Genomic DNA, 16,109 nt, shown 5'->3' with positions numbered 1-16,109 from the left:
CTGCACTAGAATGTCAATTACCTGTAAGGGAACTGAAGACATTGATCGGTGCGGACCGCGTCGACCCTCAGTCAGCAAGATTCATGGCAAATGCACTGTATTTACAGTCCAAGACGAACAACTGGTGACAGCAACCCTAATTCAGCACAAATAGGACAGCTTTACATAACACATTGGCAAACAATAGTCTGCCAAGAGACCGAATAGCTCTGTTGTTTTGATTTCCACAATATATCTTTATGGGAACCACTGAGCCATTCTCAGGAAAGCTGTTTAGGAATATGTGGCCTAGTTATCTTTCTTCCAAAACTTTTATTTATTATTTTGTGTCATGGCTTATTAATGCCTTGAATGTCAAAAAAAATTGGGGTGTGTTGTCAAATGGACTACAAATGAATATAGGTATCCCATCGCATATGTCCTACTTGTTCACATCAGATCTTAACGTTGTTTATTTTGCAATGTTCTTGTTATACATTGCATGTACTTTACAGTACAGTACATTCTAGTGATAAAAACGTAATAATAACATGATTATAAGCACCTAATCCAAAACCAGTCCTTAAACACAACTTTATAGTAAGTACATGTTGTTAATCAATATTAATAGGCATTTAATTGTGCAATTATACTGTATGAAAGGAACTTTTTACAAAACATTGTAACTTCCTTTTTCATGTATCATATTACTGAGTTACAATTATTTGAGGGAATGTGCTTTTTCTTGACTTTAATAATCAAATAATGGGGGAAAAATAAGTTAATTAAGACCTAGACCTTTCTTTCTCTTTCCTTTTTGTGAAATTCATTTGCGAGAATGTTGCCAAATATTCCAGACTGAGAGTGGGACCTTTGAAAACCCCACATTAATCAACCACTAATGCCCCCCTCAACGTCCCTGGTGCCCTGCGCATGTTTGCACTGTTGGAAATTCTTGTATTCGTCAGGGAGCGTGTTTTGGATTACGAAGCGTTGGCCATTAGGAGCCGTGTGTGACCCTTGACTCTGGGGTCGGATTCTTTAGTCCCGCACACTTTGTTGGGGGCACTCTTTCTGTTCACATAAGGAATGCATATATTTCCCATTCCTGCTTGCTTGTTTTAAAGATGCTGCGCTTTGTAGTCATCTACCACAGCTGTCCTTCCCGCTCCCACCGTGCCACATGTTGCTGGTGGTCTTGCCCACAGTATTCATTACTTCATTAAGTGTGTTTGGGTGGGGAGAGCCCCTCTGTTTTCCCCATCAGACCGGATGCTGGTATATATGCGGGTGTGTGAATGTGTGCTCCGGCGGGATGGATTTGCTGCAGCTGGCTGTGACCATCAGACTGTGGGCAGTGGGCTGGTGCTGCTGTTTTTAGGGTGGGGTCATCCTGGATCTGAAGCCCCACATCTAGCGATCACTTTCTATCTGCCAACTCGATGCCTCAACCACAATGCCTCAATTTCACACCCGGTAGCATGAGGCCAGTCTTGTCGTGACATCTGGCCGCAAGATATGTGTGTGCAGGGCAGTTTGAAAAGAGTATAATGGAGATTATGTACCGGACACGTTAGCCCTATGAGCACTTGCAGAGGAACGGCAAGCCTGGAGGGATCAAGTAGGATTTTGACGAGCCTCCGATGGACCCAGATGTGTCTGTCTATCCACTGCCTGTCTTTCTGGTGTCTCTTTGTCAGAGGCAAAGTGTTGAGCTTGTGTCGGGGGCCAGAGTGGAACATTTCCCTCCACCACAGCCAACCCCGCGTCGCCCTCCGAGGCCCTGCTGCAAGGGGGTATGTGGAGGAAGAGTTTTGCTTCTTGTTCCGGTACTTCTGCTTTTACTGCTGGGACTTGGAGCCTGTTTGCTACTGCTCCGCCGGGCTCTTGTTCAGGGAGCCAGTCGCAGTAGGGAACCTGAGTTGCTGGATCTCCTCAGGGGAGAGAATACGGAGGAGGTGCTCCATACCGAAGATGCTCCACGAATAGATGCCACTCCTGTCTCATCTCTCCGGTGGTTCCCAGAGTCTCTGCCGACACTCGCCCCTAGCACAGCCTCCTCTGAACTTACCTCCAGCCCAGCAAGCACCCTTGCCCTCACATCGCCCGGCAGTGCCCCACCCCCTCTGGGTAAGTGCCCCAAGTCTTGCTTGTTTACACACGAGCCTTGTTGTGCAATCCCGAGCAATAGCAGTCTTTGATTTCTCAGAGTTGTCTCTGAAATGATTGTAGAGGACAAGACCAGGCACATCAGCTATGCAGCAGGAAGCAGGCTATAGAGAAGAAAAATAAAGAGCTGTTAATGAAAAGGGAAAAATACAGGACAGAGTTCACGCTAGGCTTCTGTTATAATTTCTCCCATTCTTTCATTATCTGATTGGTGCACGCTCAATGCTCTTTTTTGGAAGTTGGATTCTATGACACTTAAGTACATCGTAGAATTTCTTTAGACAGAAAGCATGCAGACTAGTTTTGGCCTCCTGCCAAACTAGTGACTGGATAGACATGCGTAGTCTCATGTTTTTAATTTGCTCTCTTTGGAAATATGCAAATAAAGTATGTAACCATTTGTCAACATTTGAAGTGCATCAAAGTAGGCATGGGCTGATATAAGCTTCTGATGGTCTGATAACCTTAGATAAAAATATCACAGATTCACAGTATTGGGATTACTCCTCTAATATATTCTCTTCTTAAATTCCTGGGTAAAAAAGTCCCCTTTGAACACAATATATTTTACTTTGAGAAACAGTTGTAATATTTGGGAACTGTAAACATGTTAGGCTAAATAATTCAAATGAATCATTGACTTCTGCTGTCTTCATTAGTTTAAAAAACAGATTTATTTACAATTTAAAATGACATCTTTGGAGATTTTTCTACTGGAGATACTGTTGTCCTGAAAAAAAAAAAAAAAAAAAGTTAACACATGCCTTAGAAATGGTATAGCAGAAAATAAATGTTTTAAAATCTTGACTTTTCCAAACCTCGGTATACCTCGGTTATCTTCCCATGCCTACAATAAAGTTATACTAAAACTATTGAACATAGGGGTGTTAACCTACACTGGTCTCATGGTTTTATTCAGTTATGATTATCATCCCTTCGATTTGGTTCAATTCGATCTCTCTGTGCATCGTGGTGCATTGACGATGCTTTCCATAAACAATTTGATATTTTACTTAGCAACACAATAATTCTTGTCTTAAAATTTTGAATTTATACATTTATTTATATATTATTTGATATACAATTTTGTCCTTTTTAAACAAGTGGGCAGATATATGAACTACCCTTAATTTGACCTGCTTTGTTTATGTATCAAACAAAACTAAAGTACATGCACAGAACAACACAAGCATTTATAGCAAATAAACAAATGTAAATATTATCCCACTTGCTTTTTGAGCGTTGTCGAGCGGGTTCTTAAAAGCCTATGATAAGTCATGCGCTCAACAGAAAGGGCTGCGATTGGCTCTTGTGGTCCATAGCGTTGTCAGCAAACAGTAACAAAGGCACTGTTAAACGAACGCAGTGATCAGCTGATCTATTATAGATGGTGACAGGGTGGAGAAAACTTGCTCTGCAGATACACTCGTGTTTGTATCTACAAGTAACGTTATTACAGCCAAGATAGGAGATAAAACGTTACCTCACGAACATGCCAGAAGGTCAGAAGCCACAAAGAGTGAGAGAGTTTACAGCTTTATTATTTTCTTCTGTTGTACTGTTCTGATGTACTTCCCTGTCAGTGAAAGACTGTTCAGCAAACTCACAAGTAGTAAATTGTGCACAGTTATCTGCTTTTTTAAGTAGTTGTATTATTTATTTACTCGCAGTCGCCTCCCTCTCAATAGTAAGCTACTGCCATATAACGCATACTGTATATGATAAATGGCGTCAGTACATAATAACCGGTTATGATTTTTACTAAACAGATACTGAGTTGTTCATATCTGCATCGTAGTGCGTCAAAGAAACAATAAACTTTGATACCCGAAATTGAACAGCACCCATTTGTAAGACAAATTTAAAAAACCTTTTTAATTCACTTCTAGTCATGGGTCCGGTATAAGATTCTGACGGTATAATCTTGGATAAAAATATCATGGTTTCACGGTATTGTGATCACTGCTCTAATATATATATATATATGTTTAATGTCTGGATAAAAAAACTAAAGCATTTTTCCCATTTGTAAAAAATATAATTTATTTTTTCAAAGATTTGTAATATTTTGGAGCAGTAAACATGTCAGGCTAAATAATTCAAACGAATCATTGACTTCTGCTGTCTTCAGTATAGTTTCAAAAACACTGATTTCTTTATAGTCTAAAACGGCATCTTTAAATATATTTTCTGCTGAACATACAGTTGTCCTAAAAAAATGTAATTAAAAAAATCTTACACATACGGTATTACAGAAACGGTATTAAAGAAATTTTTGACTGTTTTAAAACCTTGACTTTTCCAAACTGCGTTATACCTAAAACGGTTATCGTCTCATGCCTATCCACTTCAAATGTTGACTACTGTATGTTTTACGTGTTTGTCATGCAAGAGTCAATTGCTTAACCTGTCTTTAGGCATAAATATTGATATTCTATTCTAAGATCTGTGTTTTTTCCCATTGGCTGGTCCAGTGTCACATTTTACAAAGGTTTAAGCAAACCGGATACCGCATTACTATAGCAATCTCGCTTCAGGGAAAGCTCTGTTTCCTTTCAGGTTTTTCTTTTGTTGCTAGTGTGCGTTGTAGTTAATGCAAACATAAAGAGTCTCAAGTCCACGCTGAAGGTCTTAAAGAGATAATAGAATACACAGGGCCCTTAAAGCACTGAAGAATGCACCCACACCACAGCTGTATTCTGCATTTACCACACATGTATTTGTTTTACTACACTTTTCTATAGCTACGCTCTGAAAGGGAATTATGTAAAATAGCTCTGAGGATTATGCCTTACCTATAGGGATTATATGTTAGCTTGTGTGTACGGAAATACTGGTGTCTTTCATAAAAGATCTGCATGTTAAAACGTAGACTTTCTACCTTTTATTTTAAAAACATGGGTAAATCTATAACTTTATATTAACCGTATACAAGTTAAATAATATACAATATACATTTAAATGTTTAAATGATATAACTGGGGGGTTAGTTCATTAAATAAAACATTTATTCACTATGGTGAGGAAATTATTTATTACATTTTGTATTTGCACACTTGTTCTTGAGCATGCAATCTTAATGGATAATTCCTGCAGATAAAATAACATCAGTTCTAGAGTTCAGCGCCAGTCTGCAACACAATCAAAACACCATTGACATCTGAACTCTGGTGCCCTGCAGTCACCAAAGCTGTTGCTACAAAACTGGTAGTGTGATAGCTGTTTTTTCTTTGCTTGCTCTAGGCCATATGATTTAGTTTAGAGGCTTTTAATAAATGCAGCGGTGCAGATATAAATGTGAAATTGAGAAGACCTTTCTGAAAGGGTTTGCCATCCCCTTTAAACAAAAGGGATGCACATAATGGTTTCGCATAATGGAAAGCACTCAAAAGCTGTAAGATTGCATGCTGTATAAATGGACCTCTTTGCAGTGATGGGATTCTGCTCCCAGCTGTAACAAGAGACATCTCCAGCATAAGGGGGGTGAGACAGTGAGTTGGTGTATAGGGGGTTGACCATGGCTTTACTATCATGATCTCTCAAGCATCGTTTGTCAGCCGCTGGAGATTTTTCTTTGACTCTTAAACTGCCAAAGCAATGTGGATTTCATTTAAACTAGCCAATATCATTGCTTTTATTCTTCAAACGTCCCTCCTGTTCCATTGCACTGAATTGGTGGGTTTTATATTTGTGATTCTGAGTAATTCATCTGTTAAATAACAATGCTAATTTAGGTAATAACCTCTTATTTTAGTTTTAAATTCAAAATCTTCTGACCTATGTCCTCTTTTAAATAAGAATTGGAAAGTTTAAATTGTTTATAATCATAAATCACAAAATCTGTAGTCATCAGACTGATATTTCACTTTTTGAAGATATTTTATTGAGCTACGGAATTTCTGAGACCACAAACGCAATAGGGTTAAGTCTGCAAATTAGTAGAAAGGCAACAAGATGCCACGACCACCTGTCGGACAAGCCTACACTTATGGAATTACTTGTTTGGACGCGGTGAATGTGTCTCTAGAAGAAAAAAATAAAACACTTTCACAAAAGGACCTCTCCTTTCATTTTTATGACTTTCCTAGAACCCTTTGGAGAGTGCAGAAAGATAGACATGTTTATGAAACCTTCCAGATGGCCCCATTTTGCCCCCACCCAGGCCCTCTTTTCAGTTCCTTGGCCATGAAGGATTAATCAAACTCAGAGCTAAGCTCGCTGGCCAAACCCTTGGGTTTTCAGGCAGGAGAAAGTGACCTTTCATGAGAGCTATAGTTAAAGTTGCTTGTTGCGTGCCATTAAGAACTCGAAAAACTTAGCCTTGTCAGGGTCAGTAACGTAACATAGCCTGTGAACACGAGTCTCAGAAATTGACCTGGCAATGTTGCTGAATGTAAAAAGGAGCATGAGTGTGAAACTGAATAAACAGCAATTGTCAAGGACTGTAGTGAAACTGACCTTGTTAGCTCGGAATGCTTTGTTGATCATTTAGCATGAACTGTAACATGGCCAGCTGAAGCAGGATTTCAACGATACTCTACCCCCCAAAAACAGGTTTGCTACACAGTTGTTCTGAATATTTTTTGTAGTAAGTAGTGCTCATTATTCTTTCTGCTTATGTGGCATCAATCAGCTAGTCAGTGCAGTCATGGTGTCATTTTCCTGCAGCTCTATACTGATTAGGTGTGTTTGACTTGATGCAGGACTGTGCATACCAATCACCATCTGACTGAAAGCAGAGTATGCCATTAGACATTTTATCAGAATTGTTAAGGCGCCAATGCCAAGTGACTGTGACGTATGCCAATGTAAGAGTCAGCACAGCTTCTTCCAGAGCAACTTTACAAGCTATGATGACGATACAGCTGTTGCATAATTGGTCGAGCTGATGGTATAAAAACACTGTGAACATCACTACAGGAAGCTGAAAGTGTCTGACTTCATGTCTCTGTTTACAGCCTTTCCCCACTTGCAAGAACTTGCTGATTTGTTTATATCCAACCTCAAATGAAGTTTTAAGGTGTGGTCATATTAGCAAAATGTCAGTGATTTTTTTTTTTTTTTTTTATGGACATAAATGCCCACTTACAATGGTGATCAGATGCAAAAAAGAAAAAGAAAAACTGAAGGATGGTTCTGTTGGTCAGTGTGATAGATTTGTATTCAGCACTATAGTGTGTTTTGTTCCTATGAGAATGACAAAACTTCGCAGAGTGAATGGTAAGTGTTACTGCACCTTTATCCAGTAAGTTTTCTGGTCTTACACTCTACATGCTATGACAGAATGCAGTCTACTTCTAGAAAGTCCTGCAACAGGAAAACAGCTGCCTTAAATAACTGTGAATGCAACACGGGTTCATTCTGAAAACCTAGCCCTATATACGTTTCTGGAGATCATAAATTATGTAGCCAGAAGTACAAATGAAAGACATATTGTCTAAAGACATTCCGTCTTTAAAATGAATGGTATGGGGTGGTATGAAATTGTTCCTTTCCGCGCTTAGCAGCTGACTGCTTACCTCTGTTTGAACAGCTTTCCCACTGATTCCAGTTTGTCCAGTTAGCTTGCCATGTACGTCAGCAGACTTGAGACGCAGAGAAGAGTTGACCACAATGACGGGTTCGAGTCTGGTGAAGAGCGGTTCCAGAAATTGGGTAAGAAAAAAACAGAAGCCAAAAGATAAAATAAACAAGTACATAACAGGGTGAGAATGTGGTAATATCTGAAAACATGGTGAAATTCAGACGAGGGCTTTTCTTTTTTGGAATGCTTTTTAGAACTGTTGGTTGGGTTTAGAGAGGTGGGTGGCAGGTCAATTAGTGCTTTTTTAAATACTATTGGTTGGTTGGGAACAGTCAGTCATTTAGTCAGTCGACAGTGGCCTCTGGTGGATTTATGCGAGAATTGCATTCACAAGAGAAATTTGAGATCTCAAAAAGCATCCAAAGTGGCCTCTGGTGAATTTGTGAAAACAAAAACTGCAAAAAAGAAAAAAAGAAAAACGTATCTCCTGGGATGTACTTGGTGCTCTCCAGAAATGTATATAACAATACGTTTTTCAGAATGAGCCTGGGTTGTGTAAATAATAACTGATTGTTTTCTTCAGGCAGCGTTCTTAAGCCACCTTTCCTCCCAACCCCCCACCCATACTTCTCTCTCTACTTCCTTCGCACTTCTCTCTCCACCTGGTCTCCCTGGCACATGCTGCCTCAGCAGGTATTTGTCGAGTTTTCCCAGATCTCCAGCAGATAGCTGATGGGACCCTCTGAGACACGAGGGAATATTGTACAGGCGTGTAACTGTCAGAGCTCAATTACGGATAGAGGGATATTTTTGAAGTGTATCACTAGACCAGGGGCATAAACATGACAGACATTGACGGAATTACGCCACAGGCTGCTGACACGCAAGCCTTCCTGCATCTTTGGAAGATATGTCAGAGTAACATTCTTTTTTTGATCTGATTGTCAGCAAAAGCTTGGGAACTCTTCGTACAGAGAAGTCCTAAGTTGTATAATGCATAAAAACAAGGAGCGGAATGTAAATGAGTAGCATACGGCTGTCCAATTTCAGCAAGTTTTGCATGCACCAGAACGTTTGCTTGCTTGCTTTTGCATCATGCGCGGCAAAATTCATGAGGTGGATATCGTCTTAATATAACCAGCTTTGCAGTGCACCCCTGTTCGCCCTCAAGGGGATAAACAGAGTCAAGGAATACAAACATACCCGCTTCTGCAGTTCTGAAAAATTGTGCACATGTTTTAAAGGCCGAGCTGAATGTTCGAGCCGCTGGATGTGGTCTTTATGAGGCTCTGAGGGCAGATCTCAAAGGAACACTGATTTAGTGTCTACGGACTCCATCTTTCCATTCAGGGAGCTGACTCTTGTTGAGTGTGCTGTGTCATTAGTTCTCTAGTGGGGTAAACAGGCTCCGAGACGTGCTAAAACTCTCAGCGGGCATGGAGGGGCAGAACGGGGATGACAAGGAACATGCGCCTCCCAGCAACCATCTGGATCCCGGCCAGCCTTTATGCATGTTGCTGAAAGCAGTGTTGTTATAGTTGTATATTACTGTTTTTCCTCTATTTCTCTTGAGTGCCACACGACAGTGTGAATTATGAAGCATAAACATTTTAAAATGTTACAAATTGATGGAGTTTTCTTGGAGCTGGGGTGTAGAGATTTGTGGTGCTGTCTAAGCTGGAAAAAAACTTTGTCCAGCGGCGTGTGTTTGGGCATGGGGCCAAGAGTGCTGTTATTAGGGAGACGGTTAAGACTATAATGGCATGACTACAGAGGGGAACCCAACCATGCCTCAAATTGCTATTCTGATTGAATATTTTTTTACAGGGGTCCCAGAAACTCCTGACCAATGGTTTTGTGTGGGTCATAAATATACTTCCTAAGAGTCTCAAAAGTCCTTGACCAATGGTGGCTGGTTTCTGGATTATTATCAAGGAGAACACAACTGGACCTGCTTCCCTGAGTGTTGACACTTGGGAATAGGAATACTTGAGGGTTACACTTTTCAGGGGGCTCAAAATCTCTTAATTGATGGGTAATTTCTGAGGTCCTGAGGTGCCATAATTGGTACGGTTAGGTAGATTTTAGGATTGCTACGGAAGGGTGACTAACCATACCTCCCATCCATAATTTCAAAGTGAGCAAACTTTCCAGGGGCTCAAAAGCAATGACCAACGGTGTATGTTTGGAGATGTTTCCAGTGATGATATATCTTTGTGGACCGCTACAATGATTCCAAGGGTTCTGATGAGAGAGGGTCAGAAGCAGGATTTCTCTCAAAGTGACACAACCACGTATGATGATGGCTATTGTGATGCCCTAAGCAGAATTGTGAGTTTTGCAGATCAATGGCAATTGATCTAAAATCACTTTTGCATTTTAGCAAAAGCTTCGGTTGTCTTGCACAACTTACAGGAACGTACAGAAGGCCAGAGGGTGCTCTCACGAGTCTAACAGAACAAGCAAATATTTCTAAAAAAAAAAAAAAAACACAAGAAATGGCTGTCTATAAGAAAATATAGGAAAGTGTTGAATAGAACAGAAGATTAAACTACTTTCATTTGATTCATCAGAGTTCTAAACACATGACAGCGACAACACATGGGTTACCGGAGTTCTTATTTTAATTTTCCTTACAATAAAATATGTACTTTGTCACTGCTTGTTAAAATGCTCTAATGAAATATGTTGCGTGTTTTTTCTTTGTAAGAAGACACATCATTTCACAGAAGTACTTATTTTAAACACCCGAATAAAGCTATGAAGTGAGTTTTGAGTAAAAACGTCATTAAATTTTGTATTTGCACATGCTATTAGTTTTAACTTTAGCAATATTTACTACAAAGGAACAAACAGTAGTTCACTGAAAAGCTATGTAAACAGCTGTCAATATTGTTTTATTTGTGATTTGACCATCACATAATAATTATTTGTGATTTGACCGTCACATGCAAAATTTGGCATAGCTTGGCAGAATACTATGGCTCTGTCTAGTAAACGCTGCTTCAGCTAGTCACACGTGGTGGAGATTCACTGCTGATTACAGAGCCGGCTTCATAGACAAATGCCCATGACAATCACACATCATTTACTATTCTGCCCTAAATGAAGTTTATTTATAAACTAATTTCGAGAAGATCATGTGCTTATGATTGACCACGGCTGGTCCCGCATTAGCTATCATATGATTTACCAATCAGACGAATCCAAACGTACATAAATAACCAGATTTTCTTCTTCGTCTTGAAGAATGCCCCATCCACCCATACTCCTCCACATTTTTCCTAGATAAATCCAGGGCAGGGTGGCATGACAGTGGTTAGCACAGCAAGAAGGTCAAGTCCCGGCTGGGCCAGTTGGCGTTTCTGTGTGGAGTTTACATGTCTCCTCATGTTCGCGTGGGTTTCACCCAGGTACTCCAGTTTCCTTCCACAGTCCAAGGACGTGCAGTATACATGAATTAAATAAATCAAATTGGCACAGTAAATGAGTGTTTTAGGACTGCATAAACACATGCTGGTATAGTTGGCAGTTCATTCCGCAACCCCTAAGAATTAAGAAATGAATGGACGAATTCAGGGGAGCTCTCAAGACCTACCTGAGCTTAGACTCCCCTCTCTCCCAATGAAAGGGGAGGGAGTCCCAGGCTCGAGGATCATCTGAGCGCAGGGCTCTCTCACAGGACATCATGCTAAACATGATTTATCAATCATCCATCTGCTAAGTATGAACTTATGAAATGAAAGTTAAAAGTAGTCAGTATTGTTACAGATTCATTTGATAATGCCATCCTAAATTTCAAAAGGCAAATATTTTGCTGCAAAGATGTCAGCATTTGACGACAATTACTCTAAAAACGTGTAAATAAAAGCAAGTAAATACACTTGTATGCTCATTAAACATGTGACGTACATCCAACTTATGCAAGACCATCTCATCCAAATGTTGCTGATTTTCCACACGGCCTGCTGTATTTACTTCAACAAACTGGCACAAGATGTTCTGTAAGCTGACTAGGGTTCCAGAGCCACACAATGTGACCTGACTAGACATGCAGTTTCATGAACATCAAAGTCAACGAGTAGGTTGAGTATGTTTTTGCCCCCGTAATCCAAACCTCAACAGTGATCTGATTTCACTAATATGATTTGATGTGGTAACATTAGTACCTCAAGATCATGTTTGATATCAGGGAGGGCCCCGATACGCAGTGGAGTACACTTCCACATCTGCTAACGTTTCCCTTTTCTTGGCCTGACTGCAGCCGGCTGTTCCGCATGTGTGTATGTGTGGGGTTGTTGTGGTCCTACGATGAGCTGCTCTCGGTTGGACATCTGGAGCTCTGGACTGTCATCTTTTTTTCATTTGTGGAGAGAAAGCGAAGGGTAACATGATGACATATTTTGTTGAATTTCTGGCCTTTATGCTGTCTAACTTTCACACTTTTCATAGCAAGTCTTTGGTCATTTTTTGAATAAAAAGAAACAAAAATGTTTTTTAGGAAACTTACAGCACTACTAAAAACGTTTGGGGTCAAATTTATACTTTTTTTAATTCTACAAAGATTGCAATTTATTGGATCAGAACAAGTAACCATGTACATTTTCCTGTGTACAAATTTGAGAGAAATAAATCTGCCAATAATAATAGCAGTAAGATGTTTTCAGATATAAAGTAATGGATCTTAAACCACTCTGGAGTATGTGATTTAAGATCATGCTGAAGAACATGGAAAGCCATGACTCTCTCCAATAATGTTAGCTCACACTCTCATGCTTGGCTAATTGATTCAGCATACTGGGTGACATGTTCATGAGTTCATGTTTGTGTAATCTGTTAGAGGAATAAAGATTTGCTTGGAGGTCTGCAATGGATTGCCTTGAACGTGAAACCTGACTTTAGTTCTATAAATATTCCTGCTTATTTTCCACTTTAGATTGAAATACCACATGTGGCATGTATGTCAGTTACTTTACACTATAATTTTAACTCATCCCTCGGTGTGTATAATTAATACGAAGAACATTTACAGCCTGCAAAGAGGTTACATGGCTAATTTTGAATAGGCATTAGTGCAAAAATGATTTTGTTCTTCTAAATGGTGTAGGAACTGTGCTAACCAGCCGAACTAACAACATTAATGTGGCTATACTAATATTTCTGTCTAAATATTTCTACAAAAATAACAGCGTGCTTGATGTGGTGAAGAGATGCTGTTAAAAATGCTGGAAGAGAGACGTTAGTCTTTTTGGTTGTGATTAGCGAGATTAAAACAAGCATGTTCCATCTAAACATTTGCTTTGAACGGCGTTTCAGCTTGACAGAGATGCTCCGCTGTGCTGCGCTGAGCAGAAACCATCGCGTGTTTGAAAGAACATCAATTGCCTGGTGATGACATGAGTGTTTGTAGTTTAGTTTAACAGCGGTTGGGAACAGTGGAGGTATGGGTGCGTAATGTGTTTGCTCTGTCAGTCTTCACTTTTTTGCTTACGATTACAAATTCAATCATCGTGTGCTTATGGACGACACATTTATGCATATGCATGTATGTATGTAGTGTATGTGTGTGATGGTGTGTGTCTACAGCTTTGGAAACACATAAAAAAAATACCACTTGTTCTGTTTTTTTTTTTGTTTTTTTTTTCGATTTCTTTTTCTTCTGTGAACTTCTGTTGACATTTTTTCCAAAGAAAAATTTTCTTTTTTTTTTTTTTTTTGAATTTTTGGAAGTTTTAGATTTTCAAACATAGATTTCATAAAGTTTAGTGTTCAGTCGGCGGCGTCCAGCTATGACAGGACACTGTTCATATTACTGCCACTCCACAGAGTGGCATCTTAATAGTTAAATTTTAAATAACATGCAAATGTGCGCGTCTAGTTTGAAACTTCCAACTTCCAACTGTTATTTTACACATCTGGTTAGTGATGCCTTTTAGTTTTCCACCAGTGATGAAATACAGCCATATTGCACAGCTACAAGTGTGATATTGCGTTTATACAACAGTTCGATGGCATAAGTGTATATAAAAATGAAAATCAAACAGTCTCAAAAATTCTTGAGTACGAGGAACTACCTTCTTCAGCCATTTATTCACATTTGCAGCTGACATCAGAACAGCAGTAACCGTTGCTAATCAACAAACGTCACTTTAGAGCTAGTATTTGAATGATTCTTTAGCGTAATGTCTAAAGTGATGACAAAGCAGGTGAGTTTGCTCCATTTTTTTAGATTACAAGGCTGAACAGCATGAAACACCATCTGTGTACAGAGATTTTCCAGTGTTTCTCTGTTGCAATCTGGATATAACAATAATTAACCCCCCAAAAAGCAAACACTACCAGATTACTATGGTATAAATACAGCACTACAACATACAAAAGAGAAAGATCGACTTAGAATGTCACTTAGCTGTTTTAAAATGATTTGATCAGCTGTAATTTGACATTTACACTTTTCTCTCCACTAAAGGCTTATTATGCAGTCTCTGTTACCATCTTGTGGCAGAACGTCAACTTTCTTTGCTCTGCTCAATGACAGGCTGATGGCCGAAGACGCACTGTATCAATGATTATAAATATTTAAAAAAGCCACTATCCTTATAAATAAACTGCATAGTTGCAATCCAAACAAGTACATTTTTACTAAAAAGGCTAAGAAGTACATTATGTTGTCCAACAGCTGAATATTTGTCAAACTGTAGCGAGTTTATTGATCTGCTGTCACTCTATGTGGGTGAAGAGGCTCTAGGAGTGCTGTTATTGCATAATCTCTCTCTCTCTCTCTCTCTCTCTCTCTCTCTTATATAGTGTTAATATATATATATATATATATATATATATATATATATATATATATATATATATATATATATATATATATATATATATATATATATTAACACTATTAATGTTGTACCTTTAGACAAAAAAGGATTAATTATTTGATGGAATAACCCAGATTTTCAATCATAACCAATAAAAATATTTGTTATTCTGATCAATTGTCATTTTCTTGAGATAAAAAACAATCAGTATTTATTATACTGTGTATTATAATAAATTATAATAAAATATATAGTATTACAAATAGTATAAATAGAGTTATTTTGTTTGAAATCTGGAAGAAATTTTATTACTAACTTTATAAAATTGAACAAATGTTAACAGAGAAAATCTTGAAACAGTTTTCAGATGTTTTAATATTTTAGCCTTAAAATTAAATTAAACATGGTTTGTACATGCCAGCTTGCACAATAATGATTTTGTTTTGACTTTTAACAAACCAATCAGAAACATAATAAAATACAGGGGGAAAAGAGAAAAATCATTTTAAAAAACACAAGTCATTTGTCACTGACTTCTATTCAAAGTTACTTAGAACTGAGATAATTAATTAAAGTCTTAGTCTACTGTATATGCAGATTACATTTCATTCAGATTATAAAATAAAACAAAATTACAATAATTATTTAAAATTACTTGACATTAGTACCAAAGATAAACACATTCCTATGGCCATTTCCTATTTTGCCATGTACAGTTTTCTTAATATTTATCCTTACTTATCCCTTCTTATTATTTGCTTCTTACTCATAAAGCACAGTATTTTGCCACATGTTGACCATTGCTCTGATAATACAGTAAGATTCATTCCAGACGTGTGAATCACCCAGAGCAGGTGGTGTGACAGACTCCAGAAATATTCACTGAAATATTTATCTTTGCCCATCGAGCGTCTGGATCCTCAGCAGAGATGCACACAGAGATTTGCACTGGAAACCATTGAGTCATTGTTCTAGTGAATGACTGCTATTGTAAGCAGCGGGACATGAGTCGAAATATGATAAATTATCAGTAAATGTAATGTTATGTAGTGAATGTTATCTGACAACTGACATGTGTGTTTTGGGGGTCTTGCGCAATGTACTGTTTACTGAAAGCTCTGTCTTTTGGTGGCCTGCTGATGTTTCATATCTTTTTTTTTTTTTTACAGTAACCACAACAGTATCTCCGGGTTCGGGCCATGCCAGAAGATGCAACGACACAGAGAAGACATACTGCGTCAATGGCGGCGACTGTTACTACATACATGGTATAAATCAGCTGTCCTGCAAGTGAGTTTCTCCTCTGTCAAGTCTCTTTATGGATTATGTCCCTGGTAGATCCTTTCTTGGATTTTCTCTGTCTTTAGCTAGATCCAGGTTTAACAGAGGGATTCAATAACTAGTTTGTTTACTTTTTCTTGAATTATGGGCACTTTATAATATAATATAATATAATATAATATAATATAATATAATATAATATAATATAATATAATATAATATAATATAATATAAAATAATATCACATAATACAACATTACTATTTTATTACTTACATTTTAACTTTTATTTTTATTATAATTCAAATAATTGAGTGTTTTTAACAATCATAT

General features: G+C 38.2%; 1 protein-coding gene across 2 annotated transcripts in view; it reads left to right on the top strand.

The window, feature by feature from the left end:
• nrg2a (neuregulin 2a) overlaps positions 1-16,109 on the top strand; it is a gene marked incomplete at its 5' end in the record, with an annotated part of 166,267 nt that overhangs the window by 103,782 nt on the left and 46,376 nt on the right. For both annotated transcript variants that reach the window (NM_001430844.2, NM_001099254.3), the window contains 1 exon segment: positions 15,666-15,786. In NM_001430844.2, coding sequence (NP_001417773.2) covers positions 15,666-15,786 — 121 coding nt within the window.

The sequence above is a fragment of the Danio rerio genome, chromosome 21, assembly GCF_052040795.2.
Source record: "Danio rerio strain M-AB ecotype USA chromosome 21, GRCz13ab, whole genome shotgun sequence".
NCBI classification, from domain to species: domain Eukaryota; kingdom Metazoa; phylum Chordata; class Actinopteri; order Cypriniformes; family Danionidae; genus Danio; species Danio rerio.
The sequence above is the reverse complement of the archived record's forward strand: the minus strand, read 5'-3'. Positions and strand labels throughout refer to the sequence as shown.